The sequence below is a fragment of the Calonectris borealis genome, chromosome Z (assembly GCF_964195595.1).
Source record: "Calonectris borealis chromosome Z, bCalBor7.hap1.2, whole genome shotgun sequence".
Taxonomy (NCBI): domain Eukaryota; kingdom Metazoa; phylum Chordata; class Aves; order Procellariiformes; family Procellariidae; genus Calonectris; species Calonectris borealis.
Window position 1 is genome coordinate 51456047 of NC_134352.1, and position 22817 is coordinate 51478863.

General features: G+C 35.2%; 1 protein-coding gene across 2 annotated transcripts in view; it reads right to left on the minus strand.

Annotated features, from left to right (window-relative positions):
* CCDC171 (coiled-coil domain containing 171) overlaps positions 1–22817 on the minus strand; it is a 154966-nt gene that overhangs the window by 69262 nt on the left and 62887 nt on the right. For both annotated transcript variants that reach the window (XM_075136387.1, XM_075136388.1), the window contains 6 exons: positions 21841–22029; positions 15741–16245; positions 14882–14998; positions 9778–10004; positions 8921–9103; positions 7039–7224 (listed from right to left, as the gene is read on the minus strand). In XM_075136387.1, the coding sequence (XP_074992488.1) occupies positions 7039–7224; positions 8921–9103; positions 9778–10004; positions 14882–14998; positions 15741–16245; positions 21841–22029 (1407 nt within the window). The remainder of the gene's footprint in view (positions 1–7038; positions 7225–8920; positions 9104–9777; positions 10005–14881; positions 14999–15740; positions 16246–21840; positions 22030–22817) is intronic.

Below are 22817 nucleotides of genomic sequence, written 5' to 3' on the forward strand. Positions count from 1 at the left end.
GGCACCGGATTTAACAAGAAGCTTTTCTGTATTTTTGAGTGAAAACTGAAACATAGTTGAAGGTCTTGAAATAACAGGGATAAACGGTATGTAAGTACATATGCTTAATAACCACACACTGTAATTACACAATAATCCCATATTTCTTCCAAATTACATGTCAATAAATCTTTCTCACTGCACTATAAATTCCAAGGTCATGGACAGAGGTGTTTATTAGTATAATTACAATGCAGCAATAAAACCATTAAGCTTTTAGATCCCGACATTGTTCCATTTATTCTCCCCTCGTCCCAAGGGAGGCAAATAGTTCCTACAAATGGAATACCCAGAAAAAATTGGAATTTACTTTTAAAAGACCATAAAAATGCTCTGGTTCATGCAATTACTTTGTTAAAGTTTTCCTTTTCCTTTATTTAATCTTTGACAGAATGTTAGAATTCCTTTTTTTTTTTTTAATAGCACAGTGCAGCAAACAGACTCAAGACAAAAAGTATTCTCTGAAATAGGCAACGTTGCTACACTGTAAAGATATAAATAAAGCATTTTGTGTGCCAGTTTTTAATATATTAGACCAAAAACCCAAGGTCTTAGACATCTGTTGAGAAGTAACTTGCAGTCCAAATTATTGACTCTTGTTTCTATATTAGTTTCATTATTCCTGGGCACAGTTCTACCCGTCTTGGTTACTTGCCTTCCTCTGCAAACTACCAGAAGGGCACTTAAGTGCATGATTAGTAAAATGACTGTTCAAATCAGACTACTGAATCAGACTAGCATGACCAAACTTATCCCGTAATTTTCTACAGAAGGGAAAATCTACTTTTACTTGGAAATTAACTCCTGATCATAATTGGCTTTCAAAGATTAACTAAAGTGATGTTATGTAATCATGACTTATTCCAGTGTTCTCTCTCAGTGCCTAAATTACACCCAAATTGTTATAATGGTGAGAGCATCTTCCTCAGTTATCTTAAACTCTTTGACACATTAAAAATAAAATATGAATTTTTCTAACACAGAAATGTCTTTTCTTATTAGATAAATAATGTTTACACCTGACTAGATTGAACATAAATGTAATAAACTGACAATTCCTTTCACTCTTCTCTCAATATAAAGTAGAAGCAATTTTTGAGATTATTTTATTATTTTCTTACTATACAAAGACAGTAAAGAATTTGCCTGACAAAAACAGCCTGAATAATATTCTTACTACTCACCAATAAAATATTTTGTAGTAGGATAATTTAAAAAATAACAAAAAATGTTCACCTGGTATGAATACATGTTCAAATTCCAATGTAAAATCTTAACATCGCTCAAATTACAATGAACTATTACCAACATTCCACTTGCAAAACTGGACAAAAGAGGAACTGCAGAGGAATGAAACAGTAACAAAATGGTAACACCAATATCCTTTCAAAATAAGAGCTTCTAATTAAATTATGTTTGTGTGACTCATACCGCAAAAATTTGAATTGTTGTTTTGAACTTCATGTTAATGCAAACACATAACTAGTTCATAACCATAAATTTTAACTTTATTCTTTCCCCTCTTCTGCTCATTACCTACATATCTTCCAGAAAGCCTGACTCAGAAAAGTTAAGGCAGACCTTCAACAACTTGGTTGCTGGTTGCTTCATTGATGACTATGGAGCAAATACAATACTTTTCTAAAGGCCACGTACTGACCTCAGTCCCTCCAGACTACTCATGCTGATGCTGATGAATGTTCTAGGCACAGAACAAAGGAAATACACAGACCTAACAACCTGGCTGGAAATAAGTTAGTTCAGCGAGGAAACGCAGGGATCAATATTCCTAATGAGGTGATTCCTAAAGTGGAAAAAGAACAGGGTAACCCTTGGACTCTGAATCTTAGAGGCTAACCAGAGAAGCAAAGCGAGGAGAGCTGCGCACCACAACATAAAGAGCTGCTTTCAAAGCGCTAAACAGAATAGAGTACAATTATTTATCTCCAAGAGAAGATTTAATGCACAAGTTTGTGATTTAAAAAAAATAAGATAATAAAGTAGAGAGTAAGACAATAACACAAACGAACTTCATGGACAAACCACAGAAGAGAGAAATTTAAGGTGAAGTTTAATTTTAGATATCTGAAGTGCAGATTGAGTAACAGAATGCAGACTTTGTCACAGTCGCCTTCTCTTTTCTTCTGCAAAGAGAAGCTCTCAGGTCCAGTCCACAACAGGATGGTCTTTATGTGTTTCTCCTATTCTGTAAAGATACCAGCTGCCAGAAGGAAGCCTGGGAAGACTATCCCTTCCCGTATATCTAAATTCCATGTATAATGTGTTGCAATCTTTAGACGAGAAAGCACAAAGGACCAGTTCCAGACCAAGTCTTTAGTTGACCTAACTCTTTGAAGACTATCTAACTAAGAAGTTATCGGTAGTGAAAGTTATGTAACAGAGAAGGAGAATGAGCAGGCTTGCTCATTTTACAAAAGGTGTTAATGCAAACTGAAATACATGACAAAACTGTTTAACCTGTATTTTATTGTAATAAGAAAACATATGGCCTCTTTTGACTAAGAATAGGGCAGATGGCCATGCTAATCCATTCTTACCTACTTTATAAATTATTTAGCTGTTCAGAACATTCAGAGTATGGAAACTAAAAAAAAAACCATTTAATTAATGAATTATGAATTTGTTTCTAACCTATTTAGAGGGGAGCTTGCTTCTCTTTAACATGCTAAATTTGATTAATACAAATTTTCTATTAAGTTAGATGCTAATGGTAATCAGCTATACTGCTTTCTTTAAAGAACAGCCTTTAATTTAACCAGGCAATGCACAGAAATGCCGTTTCTTGACAAAGTGACAAGTTTTTGGGAATCAACAATATCCCTCAGTTCACCCAAATCCGAACTGTCTTTCCAACTTCAGATGTCAGAGAGTTTAAAAAAAAAAAAAATCCAAAACCTATTTCTGTTCTTGTAGTAACTGTAATCTTTGCTGTTCTATTTGAGAAGCATGAAAATCATTTGGTCTTCCTCATGTAAGTGAGGCCTTTTAACCTTTCTGTAAGTTAGAATACTGCATCATTTGCAGAAATAGACAACTATAAAACTGACTTGCAAAGTGTGTGCAATAATATTAATAAAAGAAATTGTATAAATAATTGAAATGATTTTTCAGGGCAAATATGTGGCTATAAATGTATGAAGAGGAAACACAACAAAAAGCAGCAAATTGTGTATCACCTTCACCTGAAATCCACACCAAGAACACAGACCCTACTCAGGGAAAACATCCACTTCTAACAAACCTAGAAATCCCAGTCTCCATCAGAATCTAATTAATTTGGATGTGTCTGTTTAGCGAAGGATACTACACTTTCTGAACACAGAATATGCATATAATGATTTAAATGAAACAGCTAGGGAAAATAAACACTCCAAATCTTACCATCAGAAAACATTTTTCTGTGATTGTTATCAAAGCACTTGGATGAGATTCTTATCTCAGTTATGCTGTCATAAATCAATGGTAACTTCACTAAAGTCAGTAGAGTAAATAAACCCAAAATTTAGGGTATTATCTCCTTCTAAAACATGTATTGAAGATTATTTTGAGGCAGATCAGTAGCAAGTTACATGATTTAACATATATTGCACTTGAAATGCACACAGAGTTATTCATTAGCAATTTATAGGACACGCTCCATAAATTAAACCTTGAAAAGATACTGTTTTTATTACAGGTACTAACATACCTAAAAGGAAGTAAAAATACACACAGTGCCTGTCAATAGGAAGAAAAAGTATTTTAGTGGAATTAAGACATGCTTGTATAAGGAGTAAAAACTACGTCTGCTATAGATGCCTGTTTAGCATTTGTGTAAAAGTCTCTCTTCAAAGACATGGGAATCAGATCTACTGATTTACCTCATCTAATAAAAAAAGAGGTGTACAAGAGTTGCTTAGTTCTAGCTGACCTTGAATGTAATTGGCTACCTTGGCTGTCTCTATGGTATATGCCATTAAGAAGATAAAAATATACAGGATTAAAATCTGAACCGATAAGCTAAGAAATTAAGTATTACTCCTTTAATAAGCCCACTTTATGAAAGTACGTGAATACCAAAATATCTCCTTTACTGATTGCTGTTGAAGTGTGAATAAGTTTAAGTGTGAATTTAAAAAAAAAATTTCAAAAGTACAAGTATCTAATATTTTATTTTTCCCCTTCTTACCTGTTTAAAAACTATGAATAAAGAATTCAAAGCAAGTTTTTTACTCTATGACACCCTACTCCATCTGAAAACTCTTGTACACCACCACATTCTCCAACTTTTTATATATACTTGGAGATGTATACTTGGAGATATATCTTAAGATGAAGATGGAGGCATATTTTTTCTATTATATTTTTTCAATGCAACAGTTCTTTTTCTCCGTATTTCTGTATTATTTAAGAGTTTAAAAGCTTATGCAATTGTAAGAACACTATTTTACAAGGTCAGGGTTGATTATTACAGAGATGAGATTGTTCCACTGTATTGCAAAACAAGAGCTCCAAAAAAAACCCATTTTAAGTCACAAAAGCTGATTAGCCAAAAGAAAAAGGTCTGTCAGTTAAAATGCCAGGGCAAAGGCAGAGTCCATTTCTGCCTGTCATAAATAAAGCCATGAATAAAGTGGGATTGTGGTAAACTGTGGGGGAGAAAAAGCTTATGAAAGACTTTTTCTTAAATTTTAAAACCCCAAACATGTAGAGCTCAAAAAAAAAAAAAGTCCTTTTACCCCTTGGTATCAAAGTAGTTTGTGTTAGACTGCTGCTTGAATTTAGGAAGTACTTATTCAGCACAGGTTTGGAACTGTAAAAAACAATGATAAAAATTGAAGGCAAGATGATGATTTACGAAGTATACATTATAAAATCATATATGCATGATAAAAAAAAAATCAAGAAACGCTAGATCATGAACATTTGTTGCCATGCTACCAAACTGATCTTGTCTCCTTCCTTGATACAGTCACAGATACAGGCCATTACAACCACAATGCAATTTTGTGCTAACTATTGTAGTAAACATCATGAAGGAATTAAGAGACATCAATCAACCTTCTGGTATTTAAACAGAAGTTTAGAGACAGTACACGGCAACAAGTCTACAACTTAAATTACGTTCAAAACTCCTCCATGGAAAGGATTGAGAATTACAGCATAATACATTTAGAAAACCAAATCAGTGTAACTGTAAGTGGTAAGCTTCAGTTCTAAGGCTTATTTTGTCAACTTTCTTAGCCTCCATCCTATCACAACAGCTACGTTATTACATTATATTGTATCTTTACAGCTTTCAGCCATAATCAAGTATTTTACACTAAATCAAGTTGTTCCAGTAGCAAACATCTGCTATGGGGTTGCAGAATTAGGGTGCATTTCAGGATCACTGCTGTCTCACAAAATTTCTGTCTAGCCTTCAATTAATACAAAACAGAAGCTGTGAAATCTAATTCAGTATCAAATAATCCATGCAATAGATTTGTTTAAAACTCCATCCTATATTGCAAATGCCTACAATTGACTTTTTGTTTCATTTCCTCTGAACAAATGTAAAGGTATGTCTTACATATAAAGTAAAACATGGTGAAATACCATGCATTAATGTATAAAGAGTAGACCTTAATGAAGATTTCAAATAACAGCTGTCTTCTATTCCTTCCCTTCTTTATGACCTAATACCCATTTAAAACTCTTGAATTAAGTATTTCCCAAAGAAATCAAACACAAGTCTAATGGCTTATATATATACTGCAGTTGTATCCAAAACAAAAAAGCAATAGTATTAACAAGCAACCTGACTTAAATATTAGAAAAGTTTATTTTTACATTGAAATGACACACCCAAAGTTAGGGGACTGGGAGGGGAAAAAAACATAAAAACCAAACTAACAGGTAAATTGGAAATGTCATTGTCTTTCACCCTTAGTGAGGCAAGGCATTTTCAGTAAATAATACCGCTAATGAGAACCCTCCTTAATAAATTTAACAACATCCTTCAGCTTCCTCCACTGTACATCACTTCAAACTTCAACTCTGCTGCAAGTCATCCTCCTTGACATCCATTTTCACTGTTACGTTTTCAACAACGGTTTCTGACATTTCTACTGGTTTTGTAGCTTGCATCTTTTTGGTTCTCCTCCCACCTCTTGACATTTCTTATCACTTCCTCCCTACATCTTCCTCAGAATCTCAAGTGCTTCTATTTCTCAAAATATCAGTGAAGCAGTCTCTTTTGCTCAACTATCAATTCACAGAAGAACACTGGGAAGTGGAAAGAGAGTAGTAGGGCTGAAGAGCAGACAGAAGCAACAAAGCTTGCTTTAAATAAAAAAATAAGTGAAAGCTGCAGAGCTCAAGTCACCACACATTACTGGCCTGCCATCACAAGGCTTCTCCTCTTCCCGCGTTAGATATCCACCTGGTTTCAAATCTCTTATTCTCTCTCTGCCCCTTGATTTGCTATTAGAGATTCTGATAACATCATCTTTTCCCTCATTACTCATTACGTCTGGGGAAAATTCTAAAGCCTGATGAAAAAGGATCTTTCTCTACTCTGACCTAGCATATTCCAAACCGACAAATGCATTCTCTACCCTAAGATTATATTCAGGAAATAGCTAATCCAGGTTTTATAATATTCTTATGATCTCTATCAAAAATCAAAGTATTCCTGTATTTCTTCCTTCATTTTTCCTATAGTCTGCAAACACCTCATGACAGCTAGAACTGCTATCTCTTATGTAGCATGTAAAGTCCAGACACTTCACAGATTACAGATACTGGTGTACACGGCCCAGTCCCAAAAGAAGAAAAGGGAAGTTATACCTTGAAGTTTCATTTTGAAAGTGTTTTCCGAGTACCCTAAAATTCCAATGGACTGAGTAGTGTGTGTGCATTTACCCCTATAATTTTAATTGCACAGGAACTGCAAGATTGGCTTATTCACCAAAAGGTAAATTTCTGGTGCCTATTTCAGAAGGATAATCATCTTACCTTTACAGTTTCACTTAAGACTTGATTTTTATCTGCTTCTTCGCTGGAGTGTAATTCTAGTTTATTATTTAACTCCTGTAGCTGTTGTGCCTGTTCATTCAAAAGCACTTGTGCCTGATGCTCCCGATGTAATGCATTATTCAATTCTTCACATGCACTTTCAAACCTCTCATGGGTGATCAATTTCTGATAAGGGAAATAAATTGTGTTTGATTGTGTAACTGTATTCACTTGTATACATGCTTGACTTTGAGAGTTCCACGTGCAAACATACCGAATTCTAAACCAAAAGCATGCTAAAGATGAATATTTAGGTTTTTTAACATGAAGACAGATCACCGAACAATAGAACGGCAGACAACTTTATTCACTATATTTTTTCAAAAAAGCATTCAGCGTACAGTATGCTTTCATTATTCTATTCATATTACCATCCCAGGTTGTAAAGAATCAATATTTAGAAGGAAATATGCAGAGCAATGTCCCACATTTCAGTGCATATCTTATTGACCCTTGTAAATGTCTTCCTGGACTCTTTCTCCGTTCCCCAAAATGTTCCAGGAAGAAGAAATAATTCTTCAAGGAAAATCATCATCTACATTGGAACAACAATCTAAAAGGTGACAATTTCATCGAGCTGTCCCAGAACTGTAAGGGAATAAAACCCATTAAGAACAAAACCGAAGATGATTAGATATAACCTTGTCCATTTGAGTAAAAAAAATCCATTTTACCAGCTAGGAACGGGAAGGTGAATGGATATGAAATCATCTATTAAATGTTCTCTGCTTGGAAGTGTTTTGATTGGGACACACTGACAGGTCTACCAACTAGGCCTCAGGATCAACACTGCGCACAGCTATAGAAAATGCTGCTCATTCTGGGACATGACTATTTCGGTTATACTGTGCACGTGTAAAGCACGCATAAGAATCCTCATCCATTCACTTTCCCAGATAGCTCAAATGTGAGCTCAATTCTGAAAGCAACCTACAGAAAATAAGCATAGGAGGAAGGGTGCCCAGTGAACCTCCAGCACGCTAACGCAAGACAAGTTTCTTGCCCTCCAATAAGGACCGAAGGCACAGTTCCATGAGTATGACAGGGAACAAACTGACAACCCACAAAATGGCATCAATCCCTCAAACTCCATGTCCATTACTCGCTATACTGTGGCTTCAAGCAGTTAAGGAACCTTTTTGTTGTCTCTGCTCATTCCTGCCAGACAGTGCTATTTACAGATTAGTGAACCCATAGTGTTTAAGTAAATCATCAGCGACAGCAAAGGGTGAGAGGAATTCGGTGCACATGTGCTACTGAGAATGTAGATTAGGGCTTTTTTTTTTACTTGCCATAAACTTACTCCTTCAAGGAAACTGCCACACTAAAATTTGCACTTACTAGCTCAGGATATAACCCATACTCAGAGATACAGTAAAAAGTCTATCTAATATTCAGCAATATCCATGCAGAGTTTAAAATACTACATTTATGCTTTATGAACTTCTCATGAACACACTTATTGGATACCCTCATTCCAGCTGACTTTACTCTGTTGAAGTGAAATCTATAAATCCTTTTAGGGTGTATAAATCACACCAACATTTTCAACATATGGAAGAAAACCTGGGTTGCTGAAGACCAAACATGTAATTTACACAGAATACCTCATTCTACAAATCAAAGAGAAACTCCTGTGGAAAGGAGATACTCCTAAATACATCTGACTTATAGTTCAGTGACATTTACAACGCAAGTTTTCTGGAAAATTCTGTTAATAGTAGATTGATTTTATACTTGTTTTTCAAAAGAACACAAATCAAAAAATGTGTAAAAAGGAGGATCTCTTGTAAGCAGTCTCCTCTAAATCGAATATACTTACAGATTGCTTAAACATATTTAATTGCTCTTGCAGGCTCTGGGTTTTGTCAGCTTCTTTTTTCATCTCACTGAAATTCCGTTTGACTTCTGCAAGTTTTAGGCGCAGTGAGCGGCGTTCCACCTCTGCTGTATGAAGTCTTTGTGTAAATTCAAATATTTGCTTCTGCAAGGATGCTATGCTTTTCTGTTAGTAAACAGAAACATATTCATGTGCTACAAAGTGTGCTATTTTAGCAATAAAATCAAGCACATTCAATACCAAAGCAAATTAGACAAAGTTATCATTTTGTCCTCCATCTCTAAAAGACACACGAGTGCAAAAATGTTTCACCTACTGTTGAGGGTTACTGAAAATTCTGTTTTCAAGGAAGTACCTGTTTTTATGTAAGGCCCACAACAGGAGATAGATTATGTGAGAAAGAGTTTATCCTTTCACTTCGGTTAAAGGGAGGAAGGTTATCTTTTCTGAAAGATAGAACAGTAAGCAGGAGAAAAAAGAAAGAAAGAAAGAAAGAAAGAAAGAAAGAAAAAAAAAGAACCTTAACATTTAGTTAAAGCCAAAAGCAAGTTTGTTCCTATAAAGCAAATACAATTCTGATAGAACTTAAAAAAAATCTTTTTCTTGGATACATCAAATCTTTTCTTAAAATTCTTTGCTAATAAAAGAAAGGATCTATTCACACCCTAATGTTTTTGGGTGTTGCAAATCAACTTCTGATTCTCTATACAGTTGACTTCAATGTAATGGACTCATAAACAATCTGAAACAAAATTATTGGTACTATCAAGAAAGCTTCACCGTAACACTAATGCTGTGAACCTACTGTTTACATGAAGTAGCGCTATAAAAATGCATACCATAATGGGTAGTCTGTCACACAATCCAGCTTCCAGAGCCTGAGTATTTATTTTATGAAGTCCATGAGCCAGCCTCTGCACCAAGGAGTCTTTCTCCAGGTAAGTAATGCTCCTGCTGCTGTCTAGTGGAACAGTCTCCATTAGTACATTCAGCTTGTCCATAAGTTTTGAAAAGGAGTTCCTGGCTGCACTTACAAGTGAGTGTCCAGAAAGCCAGGGCTTTGGATCTTGAAGAAGCAACAACAAAAAAGAAACATCAAGTAGGTTATTAGTTTTGGTTTTTTTCAGTGGAAAAAAACAACAAATAGCAGCTTTAAAATACTCAATAAGAAATTTCCATTAAAGAGCGGAAGATTGAGCTCACAGCAATATCTCAAGAGAGACTTTGGGACACATTATGTATTTAGCAATGAACACTCTACTCCTATCAATCTTTGGATAGAAGAGTAGGATAGGATTCTAAAGAATGGGATTTGTTTGTCAAAGAATAACTTTCCAGTTGTTTTTATGTTCTCCTCCAATACTATACTTTCTTAAATCTTTCTTGAGTGTTCTAATTTTGTAATTCAGAAAACATATAAAACGGATGCAAGCAAATGCAAGCCAGGTCAAGTATGTCAGATGTGATAGCACATGGTAAATCACTTTATCGCAATATGTACAATGCAAATTTCTGAGGGTTTCCTGACTCCCCTTCCCTCTATAGATGTCTAAATCATTTGCTGTACAAAATTAGTGAGGCTTGGTACCTTAATGCCATACTATTTATATTCTAAGACAGGAGAATATAATTTACCTTATTCCAAGGCAATTAAAATTTTACAGCTACAATTACTTATTTCCCCACAGGATTTTGGTAATCATCCTTCTCATATAATGGACTTAAGGCCCCAGCACACCCAACATGTCCTGCTTACTGCTAGATTCGTCAGGTCTGTAATTAATAATTGTGTTTAATGTTGATAAATAAAATTGTCAGTGCTCCTTCCACTAATTGGTATTCCAGATAACAGTTAATAGGTTTATTTATGCCTTAATAAAAGTCTTGTAATTTAGTTTTCCCTCTGCTAGGCAGGTCTTAATCTGTCATTACTTGTCTTATGATACTATCAGTGTAAGATGACAAGCATGGAAGAGCTTATTTACATTCAGTAGTACAGCAGACCTCCTGTTGCTGCAGTGAATTAAAATATTTGCTTAAGAGTATAAACAGAAAAAAGTAACCATAGCTTTTTTAAGTTAAGAATTTCTCTTTATACATTGCGAGGATAAAACCAAAGGTTCAAAGCAAACAAAACATGATCATTGATATTTTTAGATTAGGATTCTCATCATAAAGAATTTATCATTTACACATATGAGATTAAATTTATCTGTAAGCAAACAAAAAAAATGCACATGATAAAGTCAAACATTCTTTTTTCAGAGCCATTCTCCTGCTTGGTTTCGAAATACCACCATTCCAATGATTCCAGTGCTTAACTGGAGTATCATTTTTGAGTACACGCTCTCCATAACCCCAGCTAGTAGTAAATCTGTCTTTTCTTCACGTCTAAGATAGTACTCTTTCTATTCATCTTTAAAGCTAAAAATCTTACCCAGCATTTTTATCTTGCACTTCAACTAACAAAACATCCTTTGAAATAAAAAAATATTATTCTTCTCATACCCAGAAGAAACTGCTATTGTAATGCTCTGTCTACTTTGGCCATGGCTCCTCTCTTTTCTTTATGTTGGTTCTCTATTACTGATCTCATAAAAGATAAGCTACCTTCATCATTTTAACTCTTATCACAGATTATCCTGTCCTACCTGTCTTTCAGTTTCAAAGACCATCTCCCTTCTCCAGTCGTGATGCATTCATTAGTTTGAATGTTTAGTCAAATTAACCTAAAATTAAAACTAGAACATTTGTACTGCCTTCCATGTAAGATGACACCAAAACTTCTAAAAAACTCTCCTTTGCCATGATTTTTGGTAAATATCAAAACAAGCATACTGTCAATGAGCTACTGTTCCTTCATCTTTCCTAGTATTTCCACCTGGTATCTCATTTTACACGAGATTGTTTGCCTGCCAGAAAACGCAGTATTCTTCCATATGTGCAGTACCTAGGACGGCAGCCCCTTTCCCCATGTCTAGAACCCCCAGTTTAACTGTATTAAAAATAAATTAATAGTTTAGGCAATTGTGTTGTAGCATTTTGAAACAATCATTCCACTTCATAACCAGGATTCCTGTTATTCAGAACAGTTCAGCATCCACAACTTAAGGCACTTTCTTGGGATGGGGAATAACAAAGCAAATCACCACCTCTGTTTGTTTTTTTTAATGAGAAGCAGTTTGGAATAAATACACAGAAATATGTTGATGCAAGTTACTGACTGCTTTGAAAGATGAAATGAGAATATAATGCAATTCCACAAGGAACTGTATCTATAATCATTGGGAAGAGAATATATGGTTTAAGTACATACATTTTAAGTACCAGCCCACGAAGGATCAAGGAATTACAATAAAAGCATTAAATGAGGTACATTGTGATGTGTATAAGAAATTATTAACACAAACACAGGTATATCACAAAGAGCAATTAATTCTTACATTAAAAAAATGAAGAAAAAGACAATGAAAAGTGACAAATCTTACTTCACTGACAAGAATTCTTGTTTACTCTGTTTTGTTGAAATAGAACAGTCAGCAGGATGAACTTAGTAGTACTACACAAGACTAAAATTTTCATGCTAAGCTTCAAAAGCTTTGTGTATGTAACAGTTGATGGTATTTGTATTCAAAAAGCTTGACCTTTATTTTCTCTGGTTTATCGCAGTACAAATTCTGTTCAAACAAATCTACAACCAACCTTACAAAAACCCAAACCAAACAAAATCAAAAAACCCCAACACTTTAATGAACTTGTATTCAGATTGAAGTTAAGAGATCATTCCAAGACATGCTGGAATGAGAAACAAACTAATGAACACTGTGAAGGGAAATGATCACAAATGTCAAACCAAAACCATTTTTTTTAAAACTTAGAAGCCCAAGAAATGTGCCTCAAATCACCAGAGCGCACAAGCCCAAAGTTCCAGTGTTATCTGAGTGATCTGGATTTTGTTTCTTCCAACTGTCTCAAATGGTTCCTCAGAATCTAGCCATCTTTAAAAGTAATTTTTAACCCATTCCATATTGTAGATCCACATAGCACCTTCTTGTGCCTACTCTCTCCTGTGATGTGCAGGAGGGAGTTCCTAATCTGGAACTGCCATTATTTTAAGATCTGAAGAGAGCAGATGCCTCTCAGATTGCCTATTTACATTAAAAAAAAATCCAAAATCCTTTAAGTCAGTTTGAAGGTTTAAATCCTATTTGAAATATGACTTACAGAACATAAAATAATTTCCTAAGTATGCAAGCTTTCTTTCAAATATATTCCTTCAGAGCCTTATCACTTCGATACTTCCGGAAATTTGATGTCCAACTTTAAATTATTTATTACTATTTTTGAACCAAAGGTTCTTGGGAGACTTTTGATCTCACAAGCAACAGAATTCCAAGTAATACATGAGCAGTTAGATCTTGAGGTTCTGTGAAAATGACTTAAAATACAGATAAGCTATGAAAGACTCTCCAGACTGACTGTGGCCATAAAATTCTCAGCATGGCTTTTCCTAATTCTCAAAATCAAAAGTGTGTTGAGTGCAGAGATATCAAGTAAATAGAGTCCACCAGAATTCTCATATACTTCAGTACCAGCAAAATTGAAGTTTAGGGTATTCTAGCTAGTCACTTCAGCACATCAATGCTGCTGTAAAGTTTCTCTTGATTCCTTTTCAATTTGCTGTTCTTACTTAACACTCGATACACAGGAACATTTGCAGTATAAACCCTGTAAATATTCTGAAACAGAGTTTAAACTTTTTTTTGTAAGATGTAACTTTAAGTTACTGAAAACAGGATGATCAAAGAAGAGAGCACCTGACACTGAATCAAAACACTTTTGATTCAATGGCTGACTTCTGGTACCAGTTTACTGTTCAGGCTTCTGGGAAATATATCACCTTCTCTCTGTCCTGCTATTTCCCTTTATTCATATAAATCATCCTTCCTTTAGTATCCTTTATTCTGTGACAGAATTGTTGGGACTCTGAAACTACCAGGTACCAAAGAACTAAGGATGACAGCAATGCAGAGGAAGCAAGTGAGATCTTGTATCAGTCCTCACTGCAAAGAAATTAAAGCAGATAGTTAACAGCTGGGAATTAAGAGGTGATATTTCCAGAGACTGGCACTAAAATCCTCCATAGGCATAGCAGAAATCTGTATCAGGGGAGACTGAAAAAATTAGGGAATCTAGACACAAATCTAATTCAACATATACTTAGAGAGGGAACACAGTAGAGACATAAAATAAGGACTGCTATACATTGTGTAAATTGACAGCATTTTATTTCTCTCTCAAAAATCACAAAATAGCAAGTAAACCAGATGAAAATAGTATCCATCAAATTCAATTGTTTTCCAGATGCCAGCAATTTGGAAATTCTAGATTGATATCATATAAAACACAGCAGGAAATTATTTCCTTTCAGTCAGCAGCGGTAATCTCCCAGGTTGAATATGTGCCAGTTTCAGCGCCCGCACTTAAGAAATACACAGATCAAATAGACAGAAATGACATAGATCTTCTCTATGGAAAAAAATCAGGTTGAGCTTCAGTAAAATACTTTTTGAATATTAGAACAGTGGAACAAGATAACTAGGAAGCTTGTAAATATTACTTCAGTGGAAGCTTTGAAGAACAGGTTAGCCAAATATCTATTAGCGTGGCATAAATTCTTTTTTTCTATCTCACAATAAGCCAGGCAAAACTGTTTATATGCTTTCTAGAAGCACTCTCCAGACTTCTGTTTCCACGACTCTATATACCAAAATGATAAAGTATCATATCACCAATTAAAGAAAATTAATCTGTTCCAACAATACAGCTTTCCAGAGATTTGATCCAGAATAGTTTAGATAAAATCCTAAAAAATGGAAATGATGTAGCCATCCTGATTTTTTTTTTTAATCTTCTACTACAAGAATATACTTTTAAAATTACCTGTTTTGTTAACAACATCCTGTAATTCGGTGACAGAACTGATTATTGCAGCAAGGAGGTTAGAACTGGTAAACCATCTGAGTGCTTCAACACAGGGAATTTGTTCCTCTTCACGACCTGTGAAACAGAATTGGAGCTAGGAATAAAACTGATTAACTTAGATAAGGCACACTACTATTTCCAGCTCTTTCAGAAATTGACCAAGACTAAGTATGTAAGTCACAAACTAATTCTTCTTTCAGGACAATTTAGACTGTATTAAATATGCTTCCAGAACTACTAAAACAGAAAAGTAGGTGGATCTTCTAGTTTGGGAAACATTTTTGATAGCAGGGGGAAGCATGAGCTGGTCTGGTAACAGAAAGGGACAGGAAGACTACATAATCTCTACAGAAAAATTTAGAAATCCTATGCTAATATTTTATCTGAATCAGAAAGCAACTTTTTGCATTTTTAGTAGGAAATAAATATTAAAAGTGATTAATAAAAGCAGAGGAAATATCTTTTCAAAAAATATGCTGATGGTCAATCATTTAGGAACATTACAAGATACTTTACCACAGAGAAAATGCAGTAGCACCTAGTTCTGAAATCCATAACGCAAATGTCAAGGATATAAACAGTATGAGTTCACATGCGTAGTTGTAACTTTTCTTTCAATGCTTAACAGACTAAGCATTTCCTTTTAGGGGAAATTACATTTGTCAAGAAATCTAGAAATCACAAATCCAGAAATTACATTTGTCAAAATGTCACTAAATTTGTCTTTACACTTTATTATTAATAACATCACTATTTGTTATTCACTAACCATGTAATTTGACATAACGCTTATCAAAGAAGAAAACAATTAGCTTACTTGACAGATCACGCTTGCTTTTGGAGTCTCCTATACAAACTAGAATTCCAATGCCTTCTTTGAAGCCATTTACCCAGGAGAAGAGGGAACTAGAAGACTGAGCTAAAACTTTAAGTCTGTTAGCTGCCAAAACTGCAATCACACCTCTTCGGAATACACGAATCAGGCCTTTGAATTTTCTTTTCTTCGGTTTTGCTTCATCTTGATTGTTTTCCTCTACATCACAGAGAGCATGAACTAGGGTCCTAATCTGCTGGTTCACTAATTCATAAATGTTGACCTGATCCTGGAGAAGGTCTCTTTGGGAAGACATAGCACACGATCGGCCATAGAGAGGATACAGGGCACCTGCCAATAGCGCACAGGCTGCCAGGAGAGATGAATGCTCCTTCTGAACCTGCGTTAACGTATTTTTCACAGAAACGTTTTCAAGGGCCAATTTCTCCCATCTTTTTTCAAGGACATAAATTTTTTCTTTGTTTTTCTCTGCTGTTTCTTCGTATTCCTAGGATAAGGGAAAAACCAAAGAAAAACAGAAGAAATACTAGCAAGGAGATATTTTTAAAAATAACAAAATCATTTTTACCTAGACAAAAGCTAAAAGAAAATTGATTTTTTTTTTGAGATTCAAATAACACATTAAAGGAACAAAAATTATTAGTAATGACTGTCAAAGTATCTCTCTTAGCAAACAGTTACAGAACCAGAGATATGAAAATAAATCAATGGTACGAGGAAAATTTGCACAATCTTTCACTACAGATGGACCCCAAATTTCTGACAATAATCCAGTAGTACTGCAATAGCCCACAGAAGGTCCAACAGTAGCTGGTTGTCCACAATCCAGTTTTATGACTGGCTTAACAATAAGCAATTACATGCTCCAGATTCAGAAAGAACATTGCTCTTCAAAGCAGAAGAGAAAGTTAGTGTAAGAGAGAGGAAAAAAAAGAAGGAAAACTCTGGAAGATAAACCTAGACAGATTGGCAGCAGCTGGGAAAGGGGAAGTAAAGGTGATCTCTTAATTACTTTGTAATCAACCCCCTACTTATATATTCACAGATTAATTAGGTCTCATACAGAATTGAGTTTTCAAAAGAACAGTGTAATACAGATATTTTTGTTTTGACTAGTGCCGTAACAGATTTTTTTCAACTTGCATAACATTTTTTCTTTTCCTCTATATGCCCTGAAATAGGGAAAGAGGGAGATTTAAAACAGTAAACTGGTGAAGCAAAATGAAGACACTAACAAGCCAGGGAATGCCAGGACTAAGGTTAGACCATGCATACTAGTTACTTTTGATAACATGAAGTTCTTGTACAGGAATCAAGACACTACGCTGGGACTTCAGAGACTTAGACTGACTTCTTGAGGCATGAGAGTCCTCTGTGATTGGAACAACCGCTTGAGGCTACATTTAAACAGGACCCGGTGGTATAAGCAGATAATAAATTTTAGGCACTGTTCACAACAAACCCACAAGCTCAAGTTAAATGCTTACGCTCCAGTTACAATATATGGACACAAAAAAGTAAACATGAATGGAATTACAAGCCCGTATGATGAAGAAAAGAGAGGATTATGCTAAGCTCCAGCTACCTCTCTTAGAGCTATAATCAGTTTTGTTAAAAATGGGGTGAGGTTATTCCTGTTAGCAGTGGCCAAAAAAGAAGTAAAACGGTGTCATCCAGCCACATTCCCAAGTGTTCTATTTGGTTCAGGTCCGAAGCAAGTGGTGAGAGGGGCACCCTCGTTTCTTCTCCCTCCTCCATCCTGCAAGCACAATGGGGGGAAAAAAAATACATAGCTATCCCTAGAATGGAAATAAAAGATTCCATGCTTCTATAGAGATGTACCCTAGTCAGTTCAGAATATCTTTGACCAAATAATTTTTTTTTTTTTTGCAAGAGGACGAATTTGTAGTGTTATCAAAATACTTTCAGTGATACAAAAATAAAGTAGGTAACTAAAAGATTTAATTACAAAATGCAATTTACAGGCCTCATATGTCACTTTACTACTCTAAAATTAAGTATAAACATGTACAATACTTTCGGCGCCACTGCATTATTTACAGTGTTTCATTTTTTAGAAAAAAACCCTGATAGCATGACTGGAAGGAACTCAAAAGGTAAGCTGAATTTAGAAAACAGCTTATGGTTTCTGGTCATCACAGGTGAAAGGCCAATATCTGAGAAAACAAAGTGTGATCCCTACAGAGCTGTTGGGCAGCAATACTAACGTTCAGTGCTCTGGCTAATTAAAGCTTATTTTTTAAAAAAGCTTAGTGTTTTTACACTTATGGTTATACGGTAATATGCAAAAGTGAACAAGACAATCTCTGATTACAGAAATGTGAAAGTTTTGTAAGAAAATACACCTTGTTTTTACTGGCTAATAATTGCTTTTGACTTACTCCACACTGTTTTTAGTATTTTCTTCAAAGCTTAAAAGCCCAGTTTTTGAAAGGGACATAGAATTCTCTTCCTAAACATTGGCAAGCCGGCTTCCTTCAGTGTTTGAGCTTTGAGGGACAGCTCACTGGGTTGCAGAACCTGGTGGATTCCAAGAATCCTTAACAAAAAATCAGGTGCTACTAGCAACACTACTTTATCGTACTTCTTACGCTTTATTCCGGCATGAAAACAGAACTGTAAACTAGAAATATAATGACACTATGACTTCAAAAGGTTTTCCTGTATTTTAGTTGTTTTATTTTTTTAAATATATACATCTATACATCTAAATAAACGTCATCAACACCACTGTCCTCTATTTCTTCCCTGTGTTTTAAGTACATGGGCCAGACACGTCCAAAGAGACCCGGAGGGTCAGGAACAGTTTAGTTACGCGTATTTCTCCTCCTTTTGCAGTGATTGCACTGACTTTTGATACAATTGCAAGACACCGCAGCCTTCAGCTAATTCATCTGCCTTGCTATAAGAGCAAGGTGTCCAAACAAAAAAAAAGCCAATAAAAAAAAAGACTTTTTTTTTCCTCCCTGGAGAACTTTTTCCCTTTCCTATTTAGCAAAGCTTTTATTTTTCTGTTGAATTTAACATTTTTAAAGCAGTTACAGGATTTTTCTCTTACATATCAGAACAAAACCTTGGTATTTTAAGTGGTTGCCACAAAAAATGGGAACAGATTAATAAATGTCTACATAATAAAAAAAAAACAACTGATAGTTAAAATTCAGAGGACATTTCCCATGAGACTGTGCAGAGTCTGAATAAACAATTTGTGTGAGGCTAAGGAACAGGCATAGTAACTTTTTCAAAATGGCACACTATCAAATCAAGAGGACTGTACTCCTACTACAAAAGGCAAGGAAAAAGGATATGCATTTTAAGCTCCATTGACTCTCCAAACACGGAGACCACAGACAAAGAAGAGCGATATCTATAGAGTGCCTTGTTTACTGTTGATCTGTGATAAGGCCACTCTGGGAATTTCTGCCCTACAGAAAAACAGTGAGACTGCTTTCTGATTACACCATCCATCTGACCTAGAGTAACAGCTGTGAAGTAGTACCTATTAACATCCATAGATCCTACCTTGGAGTCAGGGACCCTGAACAGTACTGGCTGGGAACAGAAGCAGTGGCAGGTGTCATTGCTACTAAAACCTCCAGATTTTGCAATGTTACATTTTAATCATAAAGAGACCGTTCTGAAAAGCCTTAACTCTCTACTGCAGTTCTAAGAAACCCAAACAATAATTTCCAAGACACATTACTCATATTGCTGTGCAGTTAGAGCTCTCAGTTAACTCCTGAGAGTCTGAAATGATTGTCTTCAGTTTACCTTTGCACATGTACCAACAATTGGAAAAAATAAAGAAGTCTCAAGCCAGGAGTTTTGAGGAGAAAATGTCTAGAAGAAGGCATGGAACACTGGTTGAAGACAAAGTTACAAACAAAAGAATGCATCCTACGATGTACCATTAGCTTGGTGCAGGACAGCAAAAATCACTCATCCTCCCTTTCCAGAAAGGAAATAACACCTACAAGAGATTAATTCATTAAACTGTAATTGTAATTAACACTCAGATCTCTGGATGGAAAATACAGCAAATTGCTACAGTTTCCTTGTAGTGCTGGAATAAATGTCCTAGAGTGATGAGACCCACAGTTCTACAATGAAATACAGAATACTGGCAAATTATATTCTGCTTACACTGACTATATGTTTCCTATAAAGTTTAATGAATAAAGCCTGTTAAAAGAATTAAATTTAAATATTGCATTCTGCATCTTTATTTAAACACTGGCCGTCAGTAATATCTAAAAGACCCTTTGAAGATATTCCGTAAATGGTGGCACATTTTTCCTTGTTTCCTATGGAAATCAGGCTACAACATTAGTCTGTCTGCACACCTCTGATCCAACAGAGCAGTGATCTTGCAGACAAATATGGCTAACAGGCTCAAAATGCAATACGTAAAAGACAGTCAAGTCTTACTAAAAACAAGCAATCATGATTAGGACAGCCCTAACAGCAGACATCCATGGACCCTGCGGATCCAAGAAAGGGAAAGGCTTCATCTGGTATTTGTAGTTCCAAAGTAAGTCACAAGTTAGAAATCCAGAAGAAATTAGACTGTCTTCTTCCCAGATTGACACTGAATGGTAAGGAAGGCAAACTGCAACCCGGGATGGAAAAAAGATGAGACAGTGTTGTTGAATCATCCAAGTGTATACAGACGTTGTGCTGCCTAGATTACACTACTAGCAGCTATTACTCCAACACTGCATAACCTGTGTTAGAAGACATGCCCAGATGTTTCTAAGGGAAAGCATTTCCCTTTTAGAAACCAAGTAGTCCTGTACAGCAAGTTGACAGATGAAGTCTTTTCCAGACGACGTGCCTGATGCACACTTCACGAAAGAGAGCCATGTTTTGAGTACATGCTCTGTTTGCTGTCTACACAGTTCAGCTGAGAAGACTGGCAGCTTCAGCGCCATCCTGAAGAATGGCGCAGTACTGCACAGCACCAATTCTCCACAATACGCTGTAGTTCTGAAAGAGATGACTCAGACCTTTCTTTTCTGCAGCATCCATGAGAGGTAGAAATCTAGATTGTGTAAATCCTCTTTTTCTTTAGGAAGGAAAAGTAATTTTTAAAATTCAAATTAAGCTTTCTCATTTCTTCATTCTTTTTGTTGGCAATTATTTCATAAGATGAAACTACAGGATTTGGGGGGAAATTAGTATAAGTCTGGATGCCACTTACTCCACTCATAAGGATGTTTTTAGCATTGCCAATATCCCATGTGAAATGTAAATATCAAGCAAATAATATATACAAGATTTTTAACTCATTCCCAAGAAATTACCATAAATTGCTCTGTCTAAAGAATACTTCATAAATACATTTTTTGGAGTGCAAAGACTTCCAAGCCCAAAATCTGAGTCAAATACAGCATTCTTCTGACGGCAGTCACAAATAACAAGGCATATCTTAGTTCCTATATTTCACAACACTTTTAACTGAAACACGTGTAAAGGAATGTGACCTGAAAGAAAATGGATTGTGGTTGTAGAACAACAGTGAAAATTTTAGATTACAAATTAGATTGCAATTTAGATTGCAGATAACTTTTCTAACAACCAGTGATGACAGTTTTACACTTTTGAACCATTGCTCACTGTAGTATCTGTATAACGAAGTCCTTTAATACTGTTGAAATCTACCACTGTAACTGCTAATTGGTTCTTAAGGTCAGAATGTATATACCTAAATTTATCGCCAGACGACACCACATTACAGTTACTCTACAGAGTCTTTGCAAAGCATGACACTGGAAAAGTAACTGCCCTATATAATTCTTAAAATAAGCAATTTCAATCTTACAGCTTTAACATCTCAAAAAAAAAAATCACTAGCAACTGCTAGACCAAATTAAGCAATTCATTTCTGGAATGTTTTCATGAAGTCATTTATTTCTTATTATAAATGAAGTTAATACTACCACAGCGTTAGGTTTTTTTTATTTTAAAGATATATTAAAATTCCCCAAAAAACTTAAATTGGTTAGGAGCTTAAAATACCAAAATAATTCATTAAATATTTACATGGTTCACAGCACCATACCTGTGCCCTTGCATGAACTTCCCCAAGGAGACCTGAGTATTGCTGTTCCAGATACTTTTTTTGTTTCTGCCAAGAGCTTTGCTGTGCTTTCATCTGTTCAGCCATTTTGCTAAAAGCATCTTCCTGGCTCTGCTGAAGCTCTTTCATAGTATCAGACTTGTTCTTACAAATATATTCTAGGTGAGATATCTGTGTGACCGAGGATTTGAAAAGAAATTATTTTACTTCTCAAAATACCTTTTTACTTTAATTGTACATATTAATTTAGGCACAGACTATTCCAACATAAAATCTAAACTGTAATTTCTTCAAAATATTTATTAAAACTAAATAAAAGCCTTTCATGACAGATTACTTACTTGAATCTTGCAACAAAACTGAGACATATTTTGGAATAATACATTTTCCTTGGTTTCAGTTTTGCCATCCTTATACCACCTTGCAGGTATCTGTTGCCTTCTTTGTTGGAAACCTGAACTGGACACTTCCCATATTTTTTTGAAACAAGTGCATTAAATCTTGTGCTGCTAAATTAGTAATGTGAGTATACCAGCCCTTTAGCAGTTTGCAAGGATTGCAAGTAATAATGAAGAAACAGCCCTTAATTTTATTTTGTTTTATTGGAAAGCCAAGACATTCCATATATTATTAAGTATTGAAATAATTTCAGGAAATTTTAGCGTACAGAATGTTTTTCTCACAAGTAGCTCATTAGTTTACGATGCGTTTTCAAGAAGCATGAAGGTATTCACTCTGTGGTTTAACATTGCAGCTCCCATGCAAACTAAATGGAGTAATGAATCAAGCTAACCATGACCTCTAAATACACATGCTTACACTTTGTTACTAGAGAATATCAGCAAGATACCTTCCAAATAGATCACACAAAACTGCAGAAAAATTTTGTTCTCAGAAAGCAGGTACAACACAGGTAACAACACTGCCCCAAATCCCTGAAAAGCTGGTAAGTACATGAA